We start from the raw sequence: 21,837 nt of genomic DNA, 5'->3' as shown, positions 1-21,837 counted from the left end.
TTTTCCTTAGTGACAGATAAAATAACGATGCATATTCTAATCAATGGTGTCTCAGAAACAATGAAATATGGTATGTGACCAGGATATTCACAGTAGGTCAGGATCAAATGATTTAGTATATGCAAAGGTAATACTAACTGCTACCATTTATTGAGAACTTACCAAGTACAAACACTTTCCTATGCACTTAACATTAATCATTTTAAGTAATCTCATTCAATCTGCACTGCAGAGCCGTTCAGCGGACATCATTATCATTTTCCAGATTAGAAAACTACAGTCAAGAGAGGTTAAGAAACTCGCTTAAGGCACAAGCTAACAAATAGTGGATGTGAGATTTGAACCCTGGTCTGTCTGATGCATATCCTGAATACTTATTTACTATACTATAGGTTATATTAAGTATGGTACAAATATACAAGATTTTATTTGATGAATCACAGGGTTTAGAACCAGAATAAAGTAGTTTTGATTAATGTGTAATTTTAGTTTAAATCAGGGTTTCTCAACCTCAGCACTACTGACATTTTGGTCTGGGTAATTATTTGTTGCAGGCAGCTGCCCGGTGTATTGTGGGATATTTTACAGCACCCTTGGTCACTGTTCACAAGATGCCAGTGGCACTTCCTCCTTCCCTGGATGTGCCAACCAAGAATATCTTCAGACGTTGATGAATTCCCCTGGAGAATAAATCACCACTAATTGAGAACCACTGAATTACTGAATGTGTGAATGAACAAATGAAAGAATGTCTATCTACTCATGGTCTACATTTCCAGTATACATGAAATAGTATGATTTCATATGAACACCTTTCTTTCCTTTTTCCTTTTTCTTATATGGAGAACTGTTTGCAACGCCAGATGTTTACGTATTTTTTTTCAGATGCACTACTATGCACACTATGACTCTTAAACCACATTTGAATGTGGTTCTGATGAACTCTAACCATAATCGCATGTTTCCCTTCCAGCTGAATTGTTCCTCAAAACATTGCTTTAAATAACCCAAAGGGATTAAGGAACACAGCGGATTCTTCAGAATGGAGAGACATATATAACAAAGTAATTTTTCCAGGTCTCTGCATCATCTTGTCCTTTCTTTGTACATTCACCTTGGCTAATGGTATTTGCATTATTTCTAACTGATATGGCACAACCCTAAATTATCATCCATATGGTAAATGGACATAGTCCTTAAAAAAGTAAGTATTATTAAACACTAGAAGTTTCTTTTTAAAATATAAAACAGCAGTTAGGAAAATTTTCATTGAAAGCAAAGAGCAATTCAATTCTGACTTCATGACTGACATACACTTCAAAAAATATTAAAGATGCTTTGTTTTTACTGTTAAGTGTTGTACCAAAATTATAGTCATTATATAAAACAACTCTTTCTAAATTCTTCAATAACTTGTAAACTCAAAGAATCAAATGAGTTGCTGAATTAAGCTTGTATTTAAAAAAAACAGCAACAAAAACATCCGAGATTTCTCTTCTAAACAGCTTTTCCTTAAACATGTATAGAAAACAAAGCAAACATGAAGGTTTCTGAAAAGAAGGAAAATAACACGTGATGGACTAAAGCCCCTTCTTTGGTTCACACAACACGTTAGCTTTCATCTTGGGTCCTAGGTCTTCAATTACTCTGCCGTACTTAGTTTTTATAGTCTTGCAACTTTCTATGATTTCTACCATTCCAGCAAGGTGAGCATATTTCATTGGTCTCCTGTAAAGTCAATGATAAGGTTTTGGGTAAGGAACTATGGACCTGTATGTTAGATTCATATAACTGCTAGAATCCAGAATATACAGAGAACTCATATCATCTGTAAGAGAAACCAAACAATCTAACAGAAAATTGGGCCAAGAATGTGAAGAGCCAACTCATGGATAGAAAAATCTGAATGGCCAAGAAACATGAAAAACTAACTGTTCAACCACCGATATGCAAATTAATGTAATACATTCGTGCCATTTCCTGTTGCTGTGGAAAGCAATTTATGATATATAATAAAGATATGAATATTCTGATGAGCCAGCAGTTCTACTTCTAGGTATTGTCACATGGTTTATGAGGAGACCTACAAAGAATGTTCTTTCAGCACTGTTCACGTTAGCGAAAAATTGGAAACAACCTAATGATTACTCATATGGAATCTCATAACCCTATTGTTTTGTTCCTATTCAAATAAGAAATACTTTTTAACAGATTACTTCTCTATCCTAAAGGCACTTTAAATCATTGTTCTTACTTTATATGGTGTCCAAAATTCTATTTAACTTAGTCATAAGTTAAACTTAATGTTTCTATTCATAACTGACTCATTGAAGATATTAAAGACAATAAAAGAATAATGCTGTCTCTAATAAATCTGACTTCAGCTATAATGTCGTATGCATGATATAATCTCAGATGACATTCGTCTAGTTTTGAGTGAAGCATAGGAATGTATATGTATGTGTGCCTAATTTTGTATTTGTGTTATCTCTCTAATTATGTAAATCACTAATACCTATTACTATGCTAATACTAGACGATATATTATAATGTTACCATGAATTATTAATTTTATATTTCTTATCATCTACTACAAATAATGTAAAAGACAGAGATGCTTATCTATCCATATTTTCTCTACCTGCTATTCACAAAAGTTCTCTCAGAAAGTCCTGAAAATTAAAAGTATGCACACATGGCTTTGTAATTTCATGGGTCAATAAGTAGAATTTTAGTTATATCCTATACTTTCTTGTGAGTGCTTCCATATTTTGCCTTTTGAACGCTTGAGAGAATTAATTTCAAGAAAATCAATTTCATTGGAATGACTAGCATGTTATAAAATCAGTTATTATTATAAATGCATCTTGAGTTTTTTAATCTTAAAACTATTATTAAAATAGTCCAAGTTAAATAATTATGGCTGCTTTTATTAACTATACACATTGTGCCTTCTTATGATGAGTAATTGCTAAATATTCATTATTTCCAGAGGAGGCAATGAAGTATTCAGAAATTGGAAGTTGTGGCATCAGAAGTATTGGGCATGCAAACTCTCAGTTTCTAATGTATATTGTTTCGAAATTACAGAGCAAATGAAATGCATTTACACTGGGTGATAATTTAAGTAGTTAATTTACAACTAAGGTGTTTCTTTTTCAAAATATGTATATCAGATATATATTGAAGTATTTGGTATCCTCCATAATATGTGTAACTCCATACATAATATATACACATATTTCTTTTCCAACACGTAAATGAATACGCCTGGTTATACTAATGCTACTTTCTGAAGGATAGCCAGGAAGAATGAGAGAAATACATGAAAAGGAGAACAGAAGATAGGTGGTAATTTGGAAGTATTTGGAATACGAAGGTAATTGCTAAGTCATGTATAACTGACTAAAGAATGTAGTAACATCAGCTAATTTTGTCTCTTAGATGAGAGGAGTACTTTTAATATACAACCTAGAATTGTATTTGTTAATTAGATTTATAATTTACACCTATTCTCAATGACACAGAAATTAATAAGTGAAATCTCAGGATACAGAACTGTATATTCAAGAGGAAATATTGCCATAGCATTCCTTAAAGCACTATTTTTAGAATGCTATAGAATTTCATTAGAGGTATTTATCTTTAAATTAATGTCCATCAGTCATTTCAGTCGTTTTTTAAACTCTTAAATATGAGTGGAAGTTTAAATTGGTATAAGTTTATGAGATGGCAAATGAACAGTAAAACAGCTTTACTTAAAGTAAGTATTTCTTAAAGTGTTGTTAGTGTTAAACAATTTTTCTGTGCGTTTGTCTTTTTCCTCCCCTTTTAAAATAAACTCACAAAGATTATGGCCATAGCTTCTCTCGCTTTTGTCTTCCCCCACAGCACCTGATACAATATTCTATCTGTAAACACCAAGTCCACACCCTCCCCCCTCAGAAAAGTATGAGTGGCCTTACGTTGCTGTAACTTCTTGGCAGTCATCCTTACCCATAACGATAAGTCATACTTGCTTTTAGAGGTATCATAATTACGTATTTAGAATTTTAAGTATTCTTCTGTGGTAACTCACAGATTTAAGGATTCCTTTAGCAACCAATAGAGTTAAATAAGCAGAGCATGGCATTTCCTGATGAAAATACAAGTTCCCAGCCATGAAGTCAGTAGGGTAGACACACTCACCAGGCACACAAGGGGCACTGGAACAGAGACGAGAGGGTCAAGGAGAGTACAGAGACCGGCACTGAGGCCTGTAGGTCATGTAATTTTCTCTCACCTGCCGATCCATGTGCCATCTTAGGAGCAGAAGGTTAAAGGAATCTGAAAGACTGGCGAGTTACCCAAGTAATACCAACACATATAAAGAGACTGGTAATTTGTTTCAGAATGAGATCCTTTTTTCTCACTACCCAACATGGGGGAAGCTTATGCAGGTCAGTGATGAATAAATAAAGACGCTGCATCTGTGTGAGTCAGTATCTGACCCCCAAGACATATCTATACGTCTCCTCCTGCATGTTTATTATATTTATGACTATTTGCCTACTTAAGAATCCATCACGATGTTTCTCAAAGTGTAGTTCCCAGACCAGTGGCGTCAGTATCACCAAGGAACTGCACGTGACAAAGGTTCTCAGGTTATTCCGCCTACATTAGGGTTTGAGAAGCATGGCTCTACATGGCGCATACTAGAATTGGGACTGGGTAAGTGTTAAGCCTAGAATTTTAATTCATTTCTATACTTATGGATATAACATTTACCTTTCAGTGATACAGCTTTATGAATAAACAGCTTCATGGATATAGCTTTTTAAAAAAAAATATTTGTTTATTTTTGGCCGCATTGGGTCTTCGTTGCTGCGCGTGGGCTTTCTCTAGTGGCGGTGAGCCGGGGCTACTCTTCGTTGCAGTGTGTGGGCTTCTCATTGCGGTGGCTTCTCTTGTTGCAGAACACGGGCTCTAGGCACGTGGGCTTCTGTAGTTGCAGCACACGGGCTCGGTAGTTGTGGCTCGTGGGCTCTAGAGCGTAGGCTCAATAGTTGTGGCGCACGGGCTTAGTTGCTCCGTGGCATGTGGGATCTTCCTGGACCAGGGCTCGAATCCGTGTCCCCTGCATTGGCAGGCGGATTCTTAACCATTGTGCCACCAGGGAAGTCCGATTGAGACAGAGAAGCAAGAAAGGCGGTTGTATTTTTTTTTTAAGCCATGATCAGAAAAATGGTACTTTTTGAGTACTGCAAAAGGCAAGTGCACAGCATTTCTGAAAGTATCTGAAAATCCAGCCTGTTATTTTCTACAAACACTCACTGCCACCAAAGGTGGTAACTTGCAAGTTCAAAACCTTCCTCATTTAACATCCATTGTTTCCACCCTGCATTCTGTCTGCCAATCAAACCCATCCCTTGGGCAATACAGTTGGTAAACCAGGTGGTTCATTCATTCACTTAAACAGAAGTTGTTTGAAAACTGTTAGAAGTGGTCCCATATTTCTCCTTCACACATACTGAGAAAGGGATGGTATCCGCATGCAGGGCAGAGCTTTCTTCTGAGGGAAATTAAAAAACTAATGCTAACACTGTTTCAAATGTTCTCACATAACCTACTCCAATGTATCATTATGTAAACTTGCTCTTAACGGAGAATGGAAGACTGGTAAGTAAAAAATTAAAACTGTAGTGCAATAAAAGCATGATTTTAACAAAGTATAAAAATGGTTGAGGGTGACTAAATGGCTTTTAAAGGTATATTTGACCAATAGAATGATCAAGGAAAGGATAGGTCTGCTTTTGGAGAAGATGGTATAATATTAGTGAATGGAAAATAGAAGTGGGAACCCTTTAATTCCTATTGGGTTTGTTTCTGTATGTAAAGAGGGATGACATTCTGACTGCAAAGAATAAAACAAACAGCTATGAGAGGGAACTGGTGCCCAAGATGGGTAAAGAGATTAGAAAGTCCCCAGCTGCTCAGAATTGACTCTCTTGATCTAGATAAATTACATCTCAGGACACTAATGAGACCGGCAAGTCAAACAGCAAACCACGATGGGTGGTCTGGAAGAGTGGAAAAGTGCAGTTTTTATTTTCTAAAGGAAAAATAAGGTGTGGGAATAAAATTTTAAGCTTCTAACTAGTTATTTAAGATTTGGTTAGAAAATGCAACGCAGGAAGAACCTACAAGCCTTCTTCAGTTAATGAAATATTTTGAAAGAATGGGAGACAGTTGACACAAGTGCTTTAAAAAGACAAACCCTGTCATAGCCATTACGTATAGCTAGACTGATACACAGAGAAGGCAAATATTTACACACCGGTTCCAAATTTTTTGAGAAAATTAAATCTGTACTTACTCTATCATTTGTCATCACATTGAGATTCTGTACAGGATTGTTTGCCAAAAAGGGCAAAGACCCATTCCTATGCAATTCAAAGGTTTGTTTTAATACTTTCAGGTTATAACCTCCAGACTAGAATCTATTTGTCATAAGGAAAATTCATTAAAATCCTTGTTAAAAAAACATTTTTTTAAAACTTCAAGTTGTAAACTGTATTTGTATTAATAATAAAAAGACCAATAACCTATAGGGGAAAAAATTGGAAATGAATGTAACAAACAGTGCACAGAAAAGGAAATTACAAATGACTGAAACATTTTGTGATTCTGAAAAAAGTTCATCCTCACTCAAAAGAATGCAAATTAAAATGACAATGAGATGTCATTTTTTCTTGCTTAGCAAAGATCAAAAAGGTTGATGACAATGAGTTGGCAAAGGTGTCCGGGAAAAAACTCCTTCATATTACTGATGGGAGTGCTCTATGAAGAGCAATTTGGCCATATTTACTAAAATAACAAATGCCATTTTGACCTAGTCATTTTACTGCTAGGAACTTAACCTATGGGGATACTAGCAATGTGAGAGATGACATGAGCATAAAGTTATACACTGTCATATTGTTGCAGGAGCAAAACTTGAAAACCAACTAAATGTTCATTAATTGGAACGTTGGTCAAATGAGTTGTGTGTCTCTTAGAATACAATAGTATTCAACTGCAAAAATGAGAACATTCTTAAAGTGCTAATATGGAAAATAATTGTCAGTATATATCATTAAGTGGGAAAAAACACTATTCAGAAACAGTGTTTATAGTATCCTACCAATTGTTTGGTTTTCTTTGTGTGTGTGTCTTTCTTTTTTAAAGAAGACAGGAGAAGGAAAGAATATATACACAAACACACACTCATCTCCTATCCTTGGAGTGCTATTGAAGAAACTGATAACCTTGGCACCTATGGGGAGAGAAACTGAGTGGATGAAAGATGGAGATTCAAGGGAGGATTTGAATTTTGTACCACAAGGAAGTATTATTTTTTCAATAAAGAAAATGATTTACTCTTTTAAAGTTTGTCTTGAAGGATGAATTCATTTTCAACCTTATAATAAATAACCCAGTATGAACTTACTGACAGAGTACTAGGTCATTTTGTATAAAAGGACCATGCAGATTCTCTCAAAATTAGAAACAAAAATGAAATATGTAAACAAAAATAACAGTTTTACAAAATACTTACCCATACCACATGCAATAAATACAATACGACAATGTGATTATATTCTATTGGGCCACACACTACCTTATTTATTATGTTGATTTCATGACTTAGCAATGGGTCACCAGCAATAATTTGAAATACAGTTCTTTAAATTATCTCCTCCTCTTCATTCCTACTACCAAAGTCCTCATCCAGGACCACGTTGCTCCTCAACTACCTCAATCATCTCCTGACTGATCTTCCTTTTTTGGTCTGACACTCCTCAAATTTGAGCGTTTGCCAGTCACCTCTCTTTAATAGCTCCCACATCTCTCGAAGATAATGTCTAAGTTCCTCAGTGGCATACAAGCCTCACCCAAACTGGGCTTACAACATCGTTGTATTTATTTTTCTTCCCATACTTCGTGCCATTAATCACTTCATATCTTGGTTCTTATTGCCTCTTCTCTCTGGAACCCTTTTCCTTTCCCTCACACACATTTCACTTTATCAATTTCTACTCATCTTTTAAAGATCCAGTTCAGACATTACATCCTCCAGGAGCCTGTCTTGGGACCAGAGCTTCCCAAACTTTAGCAAGTGAAAGCATCTTTTGGAGGGCTTGTTAAAACAGTTTCTTGATCTTCACTCACATCTATTTTGATTCAAGAGGTGTACGGAGAGGCCCAAGGATTTACATTTCTAATAAGCTTCTAGGTGATGCTGCTGCTGGTCTAGGGAACCACACTTCGTAGCTGTGCTCTAAATAATACCCCCACTGGGTTAGGTATCATTCTTCTGGGCTATCACAACATCCTATAAGTGTACTCACCACACTGCATTGATTGCATTTAGTACACTGAGGTATATTTATATACCAACTCATCTCTAAGCAAATTGAGAGTGAGGGCCACCTTAACATAGGAGGATACTGTAGTTAATCAATAAATGGTTAGTTAGCTGAATGAAAATTTCATTAGCTTAGTCTCATGTTTTTCTTTCCTTAGAGAGGCTGATCAGGGATACAGGAAAATAAAGTTCATGTGCATTTCAGCAATATATTTGATAAAATCTCCAAATGACCATTTTTGGACGAAATGGGGCAATATGAACTGGGTACGAAATAAAGCAATTAGAGTTTGGTAACTAACTGAACAATTGCCAAAGGAAATTGACGGTGGAATTGATGACAAAATAGAGGGAGGTTTCTACTGATGGGATAAAGGGCTCTGTCTTAGGATTCAATCTAGTTGAGAAATTTGTTTTCACAATGTAGATAAAGTTATAGAAGGCCATGGACTGTGCTAAGATAAACTTGGTGGAAGAAAAAAAAAAGATAAACTTGGTGGTGTTTTGACAGTTTAACAAGTGTCCAGCCAGGGTCTATGTTGCCCTTCTCCCCTTCTCACAGAATGTCAACCTCTCCTACAGGGGCAATCTTCAAACTGGGGTGTGCCCCTGGAGGGATACAAAGACTTTCCTAGGGATATATGAGCATAGATGGTGCTCGTGGAAGCCGTTTCCAGATTCTCAGCTTCTACAAGGGATTTGTCTGGGTTTGTTCTTGTGGTACATACATCATTCCAATTATCATTCCTACTTTTTAGTTAATGATCGTCCTCCAACTTTACAAACTGATGTATCTCAATAGTGTATTTTACCTAAGACACATTTACACCAAACTGAAACAGAATTCAAAATATTAATGACTGAAATCCTCCTTTAATCAAGGTACCATCATACACTTACTCAGCCATCTCATTCATAGATTAATTTCCAAAAATCTACTGGGTATGTGTAATAATTATTTATCAAGTTACATATATTTAGGCAATTTGGTTATTACTAGGTATCTTTATTCTTAATGACTGTAGCTATAACTCAATCTAAAGGATTTTAAAAAATACTGAGAAGCTTATAGTCACAGAATATTGTTTTAAAAACTGAATTTAAAACCACATGGGTGTATTTGTCATATAGAAGTATGACAGAATGGTTAATCAAAGACTTCATAGCATAAATATGTATTACATTAGGATACAACTCTTTGGGGAAGTGGACTGGAAATATGATTTAAAGAAGAAAGAGGACTGATGATTATTAATGATGGCCTTGTTTTGTGTATTTTTTTTTTTTTTGCGGTACGCGGGCCTCTCACTGCTGTGGCCTCTCCCGTTGCGGAGCACAGGCTCCGGACGCGCAGGCTCAGCGGCCATGGCTCACGGGCCCAGCTGCCCTGTGGCATGTGGGATCTTCCCGGACCGGGGCACGAACCCGTGTCCCCTGCATTGGCAAGCGGACTCTCAACCACTGCACCACCAGGGAAGCCCCTGTGTATTTTTTTTTAAAGTGGGTGATGGTAGATATCATATTGCTATGGTATTTGGATTCCACTGGATCCACTCAAAAGAGTAATGTAACACTTTTTAAGTGTCAATATTTACAATATGCCAAGGGAGGAAATGGATGTCAACTTTAAAACGTCCTAGCAGAGGCTCAGTTTTCTACACTATTTTTAGAGGTTTATAAGCAGAATAGTCTGAATACCACTGTAACAGAGGTCTGCTTGGAGCCCTCCTCCTTGCCTTGGCAGGGAGGTTTGACCTCCTCCCCTCCCTCATAAGGAAGAGAACAGTAAAAGCCACACCTGCTTCTTCTTGGCCAATAAATTGTTAGTCTTACTTGAATTCTCCATTCCAGAAATTCTCAATTCAAGAAACTCCTTTCAAGTTTACATTCTTCTCCTTATATAGGCAATTCGGTTTGGTGAATGATGAAACTCTCATGACTATCTGCAGTCTTTTTTGGAGTGGTTTTCTGGTAGCAACTTGCTGATTTCTTTTGAAAGAGGGGGTATTTTGCAAGCCTGATTTTTCTTTTTAAGGGCTCTTGTCAAGATTCCAGCTACAAAAGGAGAGTTCCCATTCACTGTCTGTTTTCTATTGCCTTAGGAAAATGTGTTCCCACCTCAGTGTTACCTTAATCCAATAGTGTTCCAGGCAAATTGGCTCGTGTTTTTCATTTTTTAATGAACAGGAAAGTCAGGTTAAGAAGGGTAAGTGAGTTAAACAATGTCATAAAGCCAATAAGTGTCCGAGCTGGGATTCGAACTTGGGTCTTCTGTTTCTCTCCCCATTATCATGCTACTTCAACTCAGCGATGGATTTTGGAGTTGAGTAGAGGGGGTGGAAAGTAAGAGGAAGAATTCTGATTGCCCAGTGTTCAAAGAGAAAAGTTGATGCCTAATTTCACTCAAATATGGTACCCATAAACCTCAACAATCTTCAAGATTTTATCAGAGCCAGAATTATATTCTCGCCCAGAACCAACCTAAGCTCAGAGGAGTTTTAAATTTTCAAAAAACCTCTGTCTAGCTGCACAGTGAATGCGAATATTGTCTTTTTGTCAAATAGCTTTCACCCACTGTTTTTCAATACACATTCCATAGAAATATTTTCATACCTAATAGAAAACACTGAAACTTTTTTATTTCCTAAGAAAGAGGATTAGAGGATTATTAGGCTAAGAGGTCAGTGTCCTCTTCCCTGTGCCTCACCTTCCCAACACTAGTCCTTCAAAAATAAAAGTAAACTAAATCAGATATATTATTCAATTTAACATGAGCTAGTACACGTCTATCTAAGGGAGTAACTATCTGAACTTGAATTATCTCACTCCAAACAATGAACTAGATGACATTAACCTCTGAAAAGCTGATCTTGTGAACTATCCACACTCCTGACTGATTGACTGGGGATCCATTGATCAGTCCAACTCAGAATCCAGTGCTTCCAAAGATGATAATCTTTGGAAGCATGGTAAGGACACATTGTGATTCTTAGGATTCTGGGTATACTCTTGAGGCTGGGTTAAGAGTCCCAGGCTTATTTGTGTGAAAGCTACCATTGGCTTAGACCATGGAAAATTCTCAATGAGATCTCATTCGGTTGAGCTTCAGTTCTTTGGTACTTAGAGTAGTCTTTCTCTGTAGAGATCTCGTTTGGGTTTTCTTTCTTTGTTGCCATTACTGCGGTTCCTCCCTTCTCCAGGGGAAATTCTCAGTCTTCTGATTCTCCTTCTCTGAAGGCTATTACTATGGAGCTGTCCGCTTCTCTCCTTGTTGGCGTCATTTTACCAAAGATAATCTGGAATTTTCAATTGGCCTCTTTGGAAAACCTAGGATCTCCCTAAACTGGCTCATCTAAGACCTCTCCCTTCCCATCATCTCCACTGTTGTGTTCTCCTTTTACCACCTTCAATCTTCCCTTCGGCTCCCTTTAATTCTCCAGCCCTCTGTCCACCCCTGTCAGGCTTTTCACTTGCCACTCCACCTCCCCAACTCCTTTTAGTCACTTAAGCTTTATGCTCTCCGCCCCCACAGGCCGCTCTCAAGGGATATAGGAATCCCAGAAGTAACTACCTGAAGCTGAAAAGTCTACTTAGAGACAAACTAGATATTTTATACACTCAGATTGGCTCTGCAGACACCCCAGGTAGCCCCTTGGCATAACTTCAGTCACTCGCCCAAATTTTAGTCCACAGCTCCCACAAGATTACATATGAAGTCCAAAGAAAATCTTAAAAAATCTCCTCCCATAATTACTGGTGGGAAGTTTTAGCCCTCCTATTGAGCAGGTAACCTAATTTTATTTTCATAACATTTGCTAGTCTGCTACAAAATGCTAGCATGTGACAGTTCAAATTTATTTGCTTTCTGGTTTTCTCTGTAAAATAAAATTTACTAATGGTTAAAAGCTATTAATCAGTATACATAAATAAAATCTCTAGAAACAACAACGTCCAAGATAAACAACTTTGTATACATTGTATGCCAGCTATGTAGCATGCGTTTTTGTTAAGCAAGAAGGGAGTAATGTTGTCCTAAGGTAAAATGACTGCTTGTTCCAGAAGGGAAAAGAGAAGAAATGTAGGACAAAATCTGAACAGACACAGAAAGCTGTAGTTTTGTGGAAAAGGAATTTTATGTTATGTGGTCAAAGCTGGCTATGATTGGATGGATATATCTTTAAAGCTTTTAAAAGATGATTTTTAGTATCAACAGTATACTAATGCAAAACTAGAATTTAATCTTCTCTTTATTAAAATGACAAAGTTTTCTTGGATTATTGGTCTGTTCCTAATAAGAGATCGTAAAAGGTTTTTCTTTACCTTTTGAGTAATCCACCTAGGCAGCAATGATTCTCTGTCTTATGAGAATAATTCCCTGTGCTTTGTGTAGATTTTATCACGTCCTTGATTATTTAAGAGAATCGAGGCATCGCGCTTTTGAAAGAGCCAAAGTCTTGTACAATCGTATCACCTCCTATATTTATTTCTGAAATCTTTTATTGTCACTTTGGTTAAATAGGTAGTCAAGCATCGTTTTGGTGACCCATGATCCTATTTCACCAAGTATTCAAACCTTTTCACATATTTGACAACCTTTGACATTTTGCCGTCCACAAATCAAATCCTAAATGAAATCTTGATCTCAAGCTGCCTTGAAAATCTCAAAGGATTTGTTCTCTCACCTTCCAAAACTAGATTAAGAATAATTAGGTTTATGTGATATGTTGAGTTGCATGTAATGTATCCCTAGGTTATGGATCAAATGTTATTAATATAAATATTACAGTACTTATATGAAGTTCCTAGAAATGTGTTAATGCCCTTGCTGTTCATGGTATAAACTGGTGCTGCTCTGCCTAATATTAGACAATGACAGTATAATGTTATCAGTAGTAACTTCAGTTATTACATTAAAATGGTGTGTGCCACAAAAATAACATTTCCTTGTCAAATGAACTTTCATCAGATCTTTAACCATGATTATTTGAAGCCTTCTGTCATTTACAGATATCTGTTGTTTTATTCGGAGGCTTCCCTGAAAGCGCTTCTTGTCAGTTACAGGCCAGAATGCTTATCTTCAAGAAAAAGGGACTATCTCCTGAACTCTTGGAAAGGACTACACCAGGTACTCTAGGGCACAGGCTTCTGAGAGCTTTGTTTAAATAACTTTGTGACCATACCACTGGACTGACTCAGGATTTCCAGAACTCTAGTGGAGAAGCTAATGGGTTTTAGGAAACTGCTAACCCGAGATCAAGTAAAACAAGAATCAATTACATAGAACTGAATGAACTGATGAAGGATGATTTGATTATTCCCAACCATATTTGGGAATATGGTTGATGCTTTAATGTTCCGTTTTCTTAACATTAAGAACTCCTTTTTCTTTTTACTTATCCTATCTATAACTCATAATAATTTAGTAGATTACATTTCTGTGGAGAGAAATGAAACATTTATCTTTTCTCCCTGCCTGATCCTTCCAGAACTCAAACTCTTATCAAGTATTCTTATTTTCATGGTAATATATTTATTTGCATAGGTTCAATAAGAATCTGTCCTTTATGTAACAGGACATAATTGAGAAAACTGATTATATAACCAAGGCTTTGACTGGAATGTCATATTTAAGAATGGTGTCATAGAATCAGATATGACCAGACAGTTTTAGAAAACCATAGTTAATTTTGTGGAAGGCCTTTTACAAAGCCCTCTTGGGAAAACTGGCCTAGTACGTGGCTTACAGGATGCCCAGCCTTACAGGTGAGTAAGGAAGGTCACTTCCTGGCAGGCCCAGGAAAACTTAGGATATTTTAAGGACTTCAAGAATAGAAGAATTCAACCAAATCTATAGGCATGGCAGGTAAAATGTGATTTCAAGTTCTTGGCTTCGCTTCTTAATCTCATGAGGCTTTTAAAAGTCAAAACTGAAATTCCTTATGAAAATTTTCAGCAAAACAAACTTTAAAAGGCCTATGTGGTAAATGATTATCCCTGCTGCATCTATGTAAATAAAGAGCTCAGCCTTATTTTGTAAACAAGAATAATCTTACTTTGAGTTATCTTTGATCAAATGGGAGGTTACTGTATGGAAATTTTTATGTTTCAATAGAAAACTATAGCATACCTTTGTGGGTTATCCGATTCTGGCCCTGTTCATTGCCTTTGAGCTATTTTACTTTTCTTTGTAGAGTACATGATTTTGTTACCTACCCGTAAATTGGACTGGATCCTGCTGTCTTACAGTTATTACCAGATTTTCAATTATTCTCATTTCCTTCAATATCTGGCCACAGCTCTCCAAATTAATGTTTCCAATCTTTCTCCCGCTCTCCTGTCTTGGCATGACTGAGAACTAAAAGCTGACTGTCCAGATCCTTATTGAGAGTCTACATTGTCTTGGAGCTAAACTTTTTCCCCCAGGCTCTAAAGAAGCCCTGAGAGCTGAAGCTGAATAACTTGAAATATACTTCAAAAGACTCATCAGCACAGTAGATTATGTATGGACAATCTTCATGCCTGGAGCTGCTGCTGTGTGGGCTCCTCAGGAAGTTCACCAGAACTCCCACATCTTTCATGCTCTGCCCCAGGAAATAGCCATGACTGTGGACAATCTTACTAAAACCTCTCTGATGTCTGTGCTATCACCAAAAACATTCAAGCTGCAAACCCAGAAATCCATCTCCACTGCCATCCTCACTCCACTGCCATCCTCACTCCATCATCTAAAAATGCCTCCAGCACAACATCTAGGAATTTTCTTAAGTGGCTACCCTCTGGCTTCAGAAACTTGGTTTACAGTCTGCTCTAACAATTAATCTTTCTTCTTCTTACCTGCATAAAAAGCTCCCTCATTAAATACCTGATTGCTCACACCATCCAGCAAATATCCTCTACACCCAAGTCTCAGAGTCAGTTCAGCTAGTCTTTCAACAACAGAAAGCTTCGAAAATGAACTACATGGAGTAGCTTTCCTAAGTTGTTCAATCAGAAACCTAGTTTCCCTTGAACAAAAAAGGGACTGACAAAGATGGCTGTAACATTCCCCTTTAGCTTAAAAAATTTAGATAGGTTTCTTCCTGATTATAGGACTGACATCTCTTTTCTTAGCACATTTACTTTAGAAAACTTTCTATTATAAATTCCTTCTCTGCCCTTTTGAGATGTAAATCTTTTACAACCCAGGAATAGCCTTTTCAAGGACCTGGGAGCCATCTTTTTGAAATGTAAACATCCAGAAGGATAGTACCCTATCTCCTAGTCTCTGTGGGAAGACGGTAGGTTACCTTCAATAAGTGACAGCTAGCAAACACAGATGGCCTAATCACAAGAACCAACCTCCCTGTTAATGTCCTCTAGTACTTCTCTACTTCTCCCCTAGCTCATCCCAACGCTTAAAATCTTTCTTGCCTTTTCTTTCAATGGAGTTGAGTTCAATCTCTCTCCCCTATTGCAATAGTCTTGAATAAAGTCTTACTTGCGTATTAAGTTGTCCCATGCAATTTTTCTTTGACAACACTCACAGCAATCTGAACACATGCAGAGAAGGATTTTGGTATTCAGATACTTTAACATTCAGTCACTACAGTTATGTCCTTTGGTACTTTTCAGCGTGGATTTGACATCATAGACAATTAAGTGTCTTACATGGTAAGGAAGAGTCAGTACAACACTGTCATGCTTTTTAATGGACCACAGGTGGAAAGTCATTCCTGAGGGGAGGAAAAAACCCTCCTTGTCATCAATATGAGCATAATATAGTCAGTCAGACAACATAAAATTATGTGCCCCCTCCCCACCTCATATTTAAATAAAAGGTTTGGGGGCTTTCCCTGGCGGTCCAGTGGTTAAGACTGCACTCCCAATACAAGGGGCACGTGTTTGATCCCTGGTCAGGGAACAAAGATCCCACATGCCACATAGCACAGCCAAAATAAATAAATAAATAAATTTTAAAAAAGTTTGGAAAGCAGTCGTTAGGCAGTTTCATGTCAGGTAAGTAGTGTATCTCCAGGTCGTTACTGAAAGCATTCATTAAAGATTAAAAGCATAAGACCCTTCATAGAAAATTTAACTGGTTCCTGGTTCTTAGCATTCAATTATCATTTCTTTAATCTAAAATCAACATATTTGGTGTCTAAGTTGAGAGTACATTTGAAAATCAAAATTCAAAGGCATGCCTTCCAGTGGGCTGACTGATGGGAAAGGGCTGTGATTATGCCTAATTTTCACCCTCTACATCACTATCTCATTGATTATGTTTCTCAGCTTGCTAAGGGTTCTGTGAGGTGATTTTCAAGATGAATATTGCTATTTGCAGGATTTCCTGAATAAGAATATTTCGGGAGTAAATTGCACAAGCCAAGCGATGTGCAGTCAATTTTCCCTCCAGAATAAACAATGTATTAGAGCAGAGCCCTTAAGGCTTTTTTTATTTGGGTTTCATTACACAGCTAGCTGCATTTCATCAATAAGCATGAAGTACCAAGCAGGCAAAACCGAGGCTCACAGAGGATATTACATATTTTTCTAACAGGTGCTCAGAGTGACTAGAGAAAACAAATCACCTGGATGGCAAGGCCTTAGGCCCTTTTTTCCAGAGGAAGCCATGGCCACCATGGCCAGATAAGGACAATTTCTTTAAATTTAGGAAATAGAGGCTGCTTGTGCATCTACTTTCTTTGCATTAACTCATTCCTAAGATTTTTTTTAAAGGTGTTTCTCTCTCTGTGTTAAAAAATGGGCATGTCCTCAAAGCTGTATACAAACTTTTTGGTTTCCAGTAGTTTGAAGTTAAGTCAAGTCCATTTTCCCATATTTCTTTAACTGAAAAAAAAGTTTAATCTCTAAGCAGAGGGCTATAGAAGGCTGTACAGATTAAAACCGCATATCTTTTAGCAGAAGAACTCTGTGCAATCTTAATAAATAATTCATTAGACAGTGAATATAGATAGAAGCTAGACAAAGAAGGATAAAGAACTGGGTAGGTTAGTAAATTATTCACACAGGTCACTATTTCCTGATTACAAGTTAGGGGTCTGAGAATTATAGGAAGAATTTTTTGAGTCATTGTGTATATGATTTTATGGGTTGTTGGATACAGCCACAAGCAGAAGAAAAAGGCTAAAGGAATATTTTTGAAATCTACACTCCAGAGATGAAAAACTCAGGATATGCACAGAGGACTGAAGCCAAGGAGTTTTACTGCCAGGGAAAAAGCAGCTGCCTCTCCCCTCAGTGATTTAGACTGAGCTGCAGGAGGGCAAATATCATGACTCCTGAAACTAGACACAGCAGTGAGAGTGGTGTCTTGGAGCTTTAATAAAGGAAAGTGATTAACACAGCTGAGAGTAGCTTTCATGCTAAACTGCAGGGACCCATTTGGCAGGAACATATGGGCCGTGGACAAAGGCTCAATGAAAGTTTTTAATATTTGAGCACTATTCTGGGGTACACACATTGGGACTAAAGTTACTTTGGTTGAGTCAACAACACCCATTTGTATCAGAGGATTTTGTTATCTTTTCTCTTAAATATATTCCATGTAGAGAGTAAGCTCACACTGAATATATTTTTCATTATTTTAGTGAAGAAGCACATTCTAACTGAAGATTGTATTTAAATCTGAGTGCTTTTATATTTGAGTTCCAAAAAACTATTTCTGGTTGGGAGTAAAGAGTTTATGGCCTTTCCTCTTGTCACACTAAGTCAAGGGATATTTAAGAATATACTCGATCCAAGATAATTGAGAATCTGGCTGAGGTTATTGTTCATTGGACCAAGTAACTGTCCTTCCTTGTTGAGATTATTTATTGAGTAATGAAAAATCAGTATTGATGAGATGCAGTTGCACTGGAGAAGGGGTGCTAGTCAAATACCTCTGAGGACACTAGGTGCTAGTTAGGTGGAAAAACTGAAAGGATACCAGAACTGATGGCTTCCCTGCATGATGATGTGCTTTGCACTCACCCAGTCTTGCCCCTGTGACCACACATGACTCAAATGCAGGGTGACGGGTCCATCAGAAGCTGCACCTTGGTGTCAAGACCTCCACTCTGCCATCACTGCGCTGGCTATGTTTTCACTTGTCCTGTATACTTTCTTAAAGTTAACTAAATTTGTTCTGGTTAAAAACCTATTGTGACTTGAATTTAATTGTCAAACTGAACCCAAGACCATGCCACTGGTTGAGTAGCCTGGGTTTTGCGCTGGTGAAATGATGTCTACTTGTGACTTATCATCAGCTCTGGTGGGTAGCTATCAGAATGGGAGATGTAAACATGTCAAGAAGAAGTAAGGTAAAAGTAGTGCGGTGCACTTGGCAAATATAAGCCATTTTAGGTGTGGCAAACCTTTCTGTATCTCTTTCCTTTCCTCACTCAAGTACATCCTTCCTAAATGTTCATTAACTCTTCTCTAAAAGATCCTCACACTTGCTTTTATCCTTATCTCCTAGCAAAACACCAACTAGGTAGTGATAAAACCATTAGGTTGTTATAGTCCTGGAAAGCAAATAAATTGAATAATTTGGGTCAATGAATTAAAAGAAAAAACTTTTCTCAAAGATATTATTTAACTTATTTAGTCTGAAGTTACCCATCATTACATTAATTAATAGGCTGTGCTTTCAATTGAACTGGTTTATGTGATTGGCCACTTAATGTTGTTGGCCCATAGGAGATGCAAAAAAATAGGGAATTATATTGGGGCAAATCCTTGAAATGGGCTCCTGGGAAGGGAGAAAAGATAGGAACAATCAATCTCCTCCTCTTAGGGACACTAAGAGGAGGAGATGGTGGTGCCCAACTGGCATGCTTGTCTGGAGCCCTAAGCTTACCTATAGCATCTCATTACCATTCTGGGTGCCTCATTAACATCTGTACTCATTGATTTAAAAATGCTAACAAGTACCCACCGTACACTGAGCCCTGGGATGGGGGTGTTCAGAAATGAGTGGGACAGGGAGATAAGTAAGAAGATGCCCTCTGCATTCAAAGAACAGTGGGATGAGGTACTCAGGTCTCTAAAATTTAAGTGTCAATCAATGTACAAAGACTATAGGAGATGGATACAGAGGTTTATAAGCAATCCTAAAAGGGTTTTTCACTCTACTAGGGGTATGTAAGAAGGCTTTGAAGAAGCAATGACATTGAATTCAGTCTTAAAGGATGGAGGAAAATTCATCATGCCAAAAAATGAGACAGAAGTCATTTAAAGAAGAGAGAAGATCAAGAACACAGACATGGCATGAAACCACATGCATATAAAGATACTATAAAATTTGTTGTATCCAGAATACAAGAGGAGATTGTTGGCAGAATAAGAGGATACCAAGGTAAACTGGAGTCAGTCTGACAGGGTTTTATAATGTCTACTAAGGAGTCTATACTTCACTGTGTAGGCACTTAGTCTCCAAAATGACTTCAGTTTTAGATAAGGAGTCTACAAACATATTAAGTACAATTCAAGTAGGGATGGAAAATGGATCGTAGTAACAAGTATAATGAAGACATTCTGGTGATATGAGTTTAATGAAACATCATTGCTAGTAAATGCCACAAGAAAAAACAAAAAATGTTACTCAAGTAATAATAATTATTATTATTAGCGTTATAACAACGATGACGGTGATGATGATAACAAATGAGAAATTTATTTCAGTGATATTTCCACTCTTGAAAAATAATATTTAGAGCAAAAAGTCTTTACCTTAATGTCAAATGGTCCTGTTTGATTTGGTTGGTTGTAAATTTCCAACTGACTCCTAATAGGAGACAGCCACAGAAGCAGATGATTTAATTGCTCTTCAAGCTGTCCAAGGTCTTTTATGTGAGCCTCAATTTCTCCTTGTTTCTCAGGTAATACTCTAGAAACCTATAGGGAAAAACAAAGTAAAAGAGTCTCATGATTTAAAAAAAAAGGAAAAAAAATTGCTTTCAAAAGCTATTTGTTATGAAATGTTATAGAAATTTATGTAATTTGGTATTTTAACAGCATGATATTGATTACATACATGTGTTACACATTAGAATTTAATTCATGTATTATAAATCATTAACAGTCTTTCCAAAATTCTATACTTTGAAGACAATAAGCCTTTTATTGAAATACAAAACACACACCCACACAAATGCACACCCAACTCCGACCGACGAAAGTAACGAAGTGTATTCTTCACTTACCCACTCATTCATTAAACATAATGGTGCCTTGTGTATTATATGCCAGACTCTCTGCCTTTATACTTGTTTCTAACTTTCTTTTATGTTAAGGAAAATTGTACAAGGAAATTCTTTTATGTACAAAGAAGACTGGTGAGGTAAGCATTTTTGGGATCTGTAGTTTGCGAGCTCTAGTATAACCAAATAAAACAGAATCAGATGATTGGAATGAAAAGTAAAAAGTACATCTGAATTAGAGTAAACTATCATGGAATGATTATAAGTGATTTTTATTAAGGGCTTACTATGTGCCATGCAACCGTGTTTGGAAGTTTCACATTTATTGTCTTCATTAATCTGCCCAACAACTCTATCATACAGATACTATTATCCCAATTTTATAACCTTCTATAATTTTATCCCTGGTTGAAAACCATAAATAACTTGGGAAGCAGTGTGGTATGCTGTTCAACATTGTGAGGTCTAGAGTTACGCTGCTTGGTTTTAAATTGGGGTTCTGGAATACCCTGGCAGTCCAGTGGTTAGGACTCTGTGCTTCCACTGCAGGGGACATAGGTTCGATCCCTGGTCTGGGAAGTAAGATCCCTCATGCCCCGCGGCCAAAAAAAAAAAAAAAAAAAGGTTCCATCCCTTTTGTTAACACTCTAGCCAAGTTTTCTTTAACTCCCAATGCCTTCTCTTATAGAATGAGGACAATGACAGTACCTGCTTCATAGAGTCATAGTAAGGATTAAATAAAGTAATCCATGTAAATAGTTTACAGCAATATTCTGCATGATAGTGAATGATAATAAAATCATTCAATGTTGGTTATTGCTCCAACTCAAGTGTATGCAGAGAGACAGATAAGCAAGAGTAAAGCCTTTTTCTTCAGATTATCAAGGGCTAAAACAGGTACGCAGGAATAAAGAGTGTGAACTTGCAACTCTTTATATTATTAATTATACTCTACTAATAATATAAATATAATATTACATTGTAATATGAACATAAATGTTACAATATGCATCTATTATATACTATCATGATATTATGAGTAATAATAGAAAAAATTTTAAAAGTAAACTAGATAAGCATACTAATATAGTAGCACGTCATCTAAACAATGCCCCATACTTTGGACCAATCGTTTCAGAAACTTCTAAAAGAGCTAACTAGTGAGCATTATATTCTTTATTTGGACCCAAGAGTTGTAGGGTGAAAAGGAGATACATTAGTGGACAAAATAACCAATCAATTAACTTATAGGGGAAAGAACATTATATAAGC

At 36.8% G+C, this 21,837-nt stretch overlaps 1 protein-coding gene across 1 annotated transcript in view; it reads right to left on the bottom strand.

Moving 5' to 3' along the window:
- The window catches only part of DMD (dystrophin), a 2,123,521-nt gene that overhangs the window by 763,150 nt on the left and 1,338,534 nt on the right, over positions 1–21,837 (bottom strand). Inside the window, exon 48 of the mRNA XM_060138437.1 lies at positions 20,096–20,260. Coding sequence (XP_059994420.1) covers positions 20,096–20,260 — 165 coding nt within the window. The remainder of the gene's footprint in view (positions 1–20,095; positions 20,261–21,837) is intronic.

Source organism: Lagenorhynchus albirostris, chromosome X (genome assembly GCF_949774975.1).
Source record: "Lagenorhynchus albirostris chromosome X, mLagAlb1.1, whole genome shotgun sequence".
NCBI classification, from domain to species: domain Eukaryota; kingdom Metazoa; phylum Chordata; class Mammalia; order Artiodactyla; family Delphinidae; genus Lagenorhynchus; species Lagenorhynchus albirostris.
Note: the sequence above shows the minus strand (reverse complement) of the source record. Positions and strands in the feature narration are given on the sequence as shown.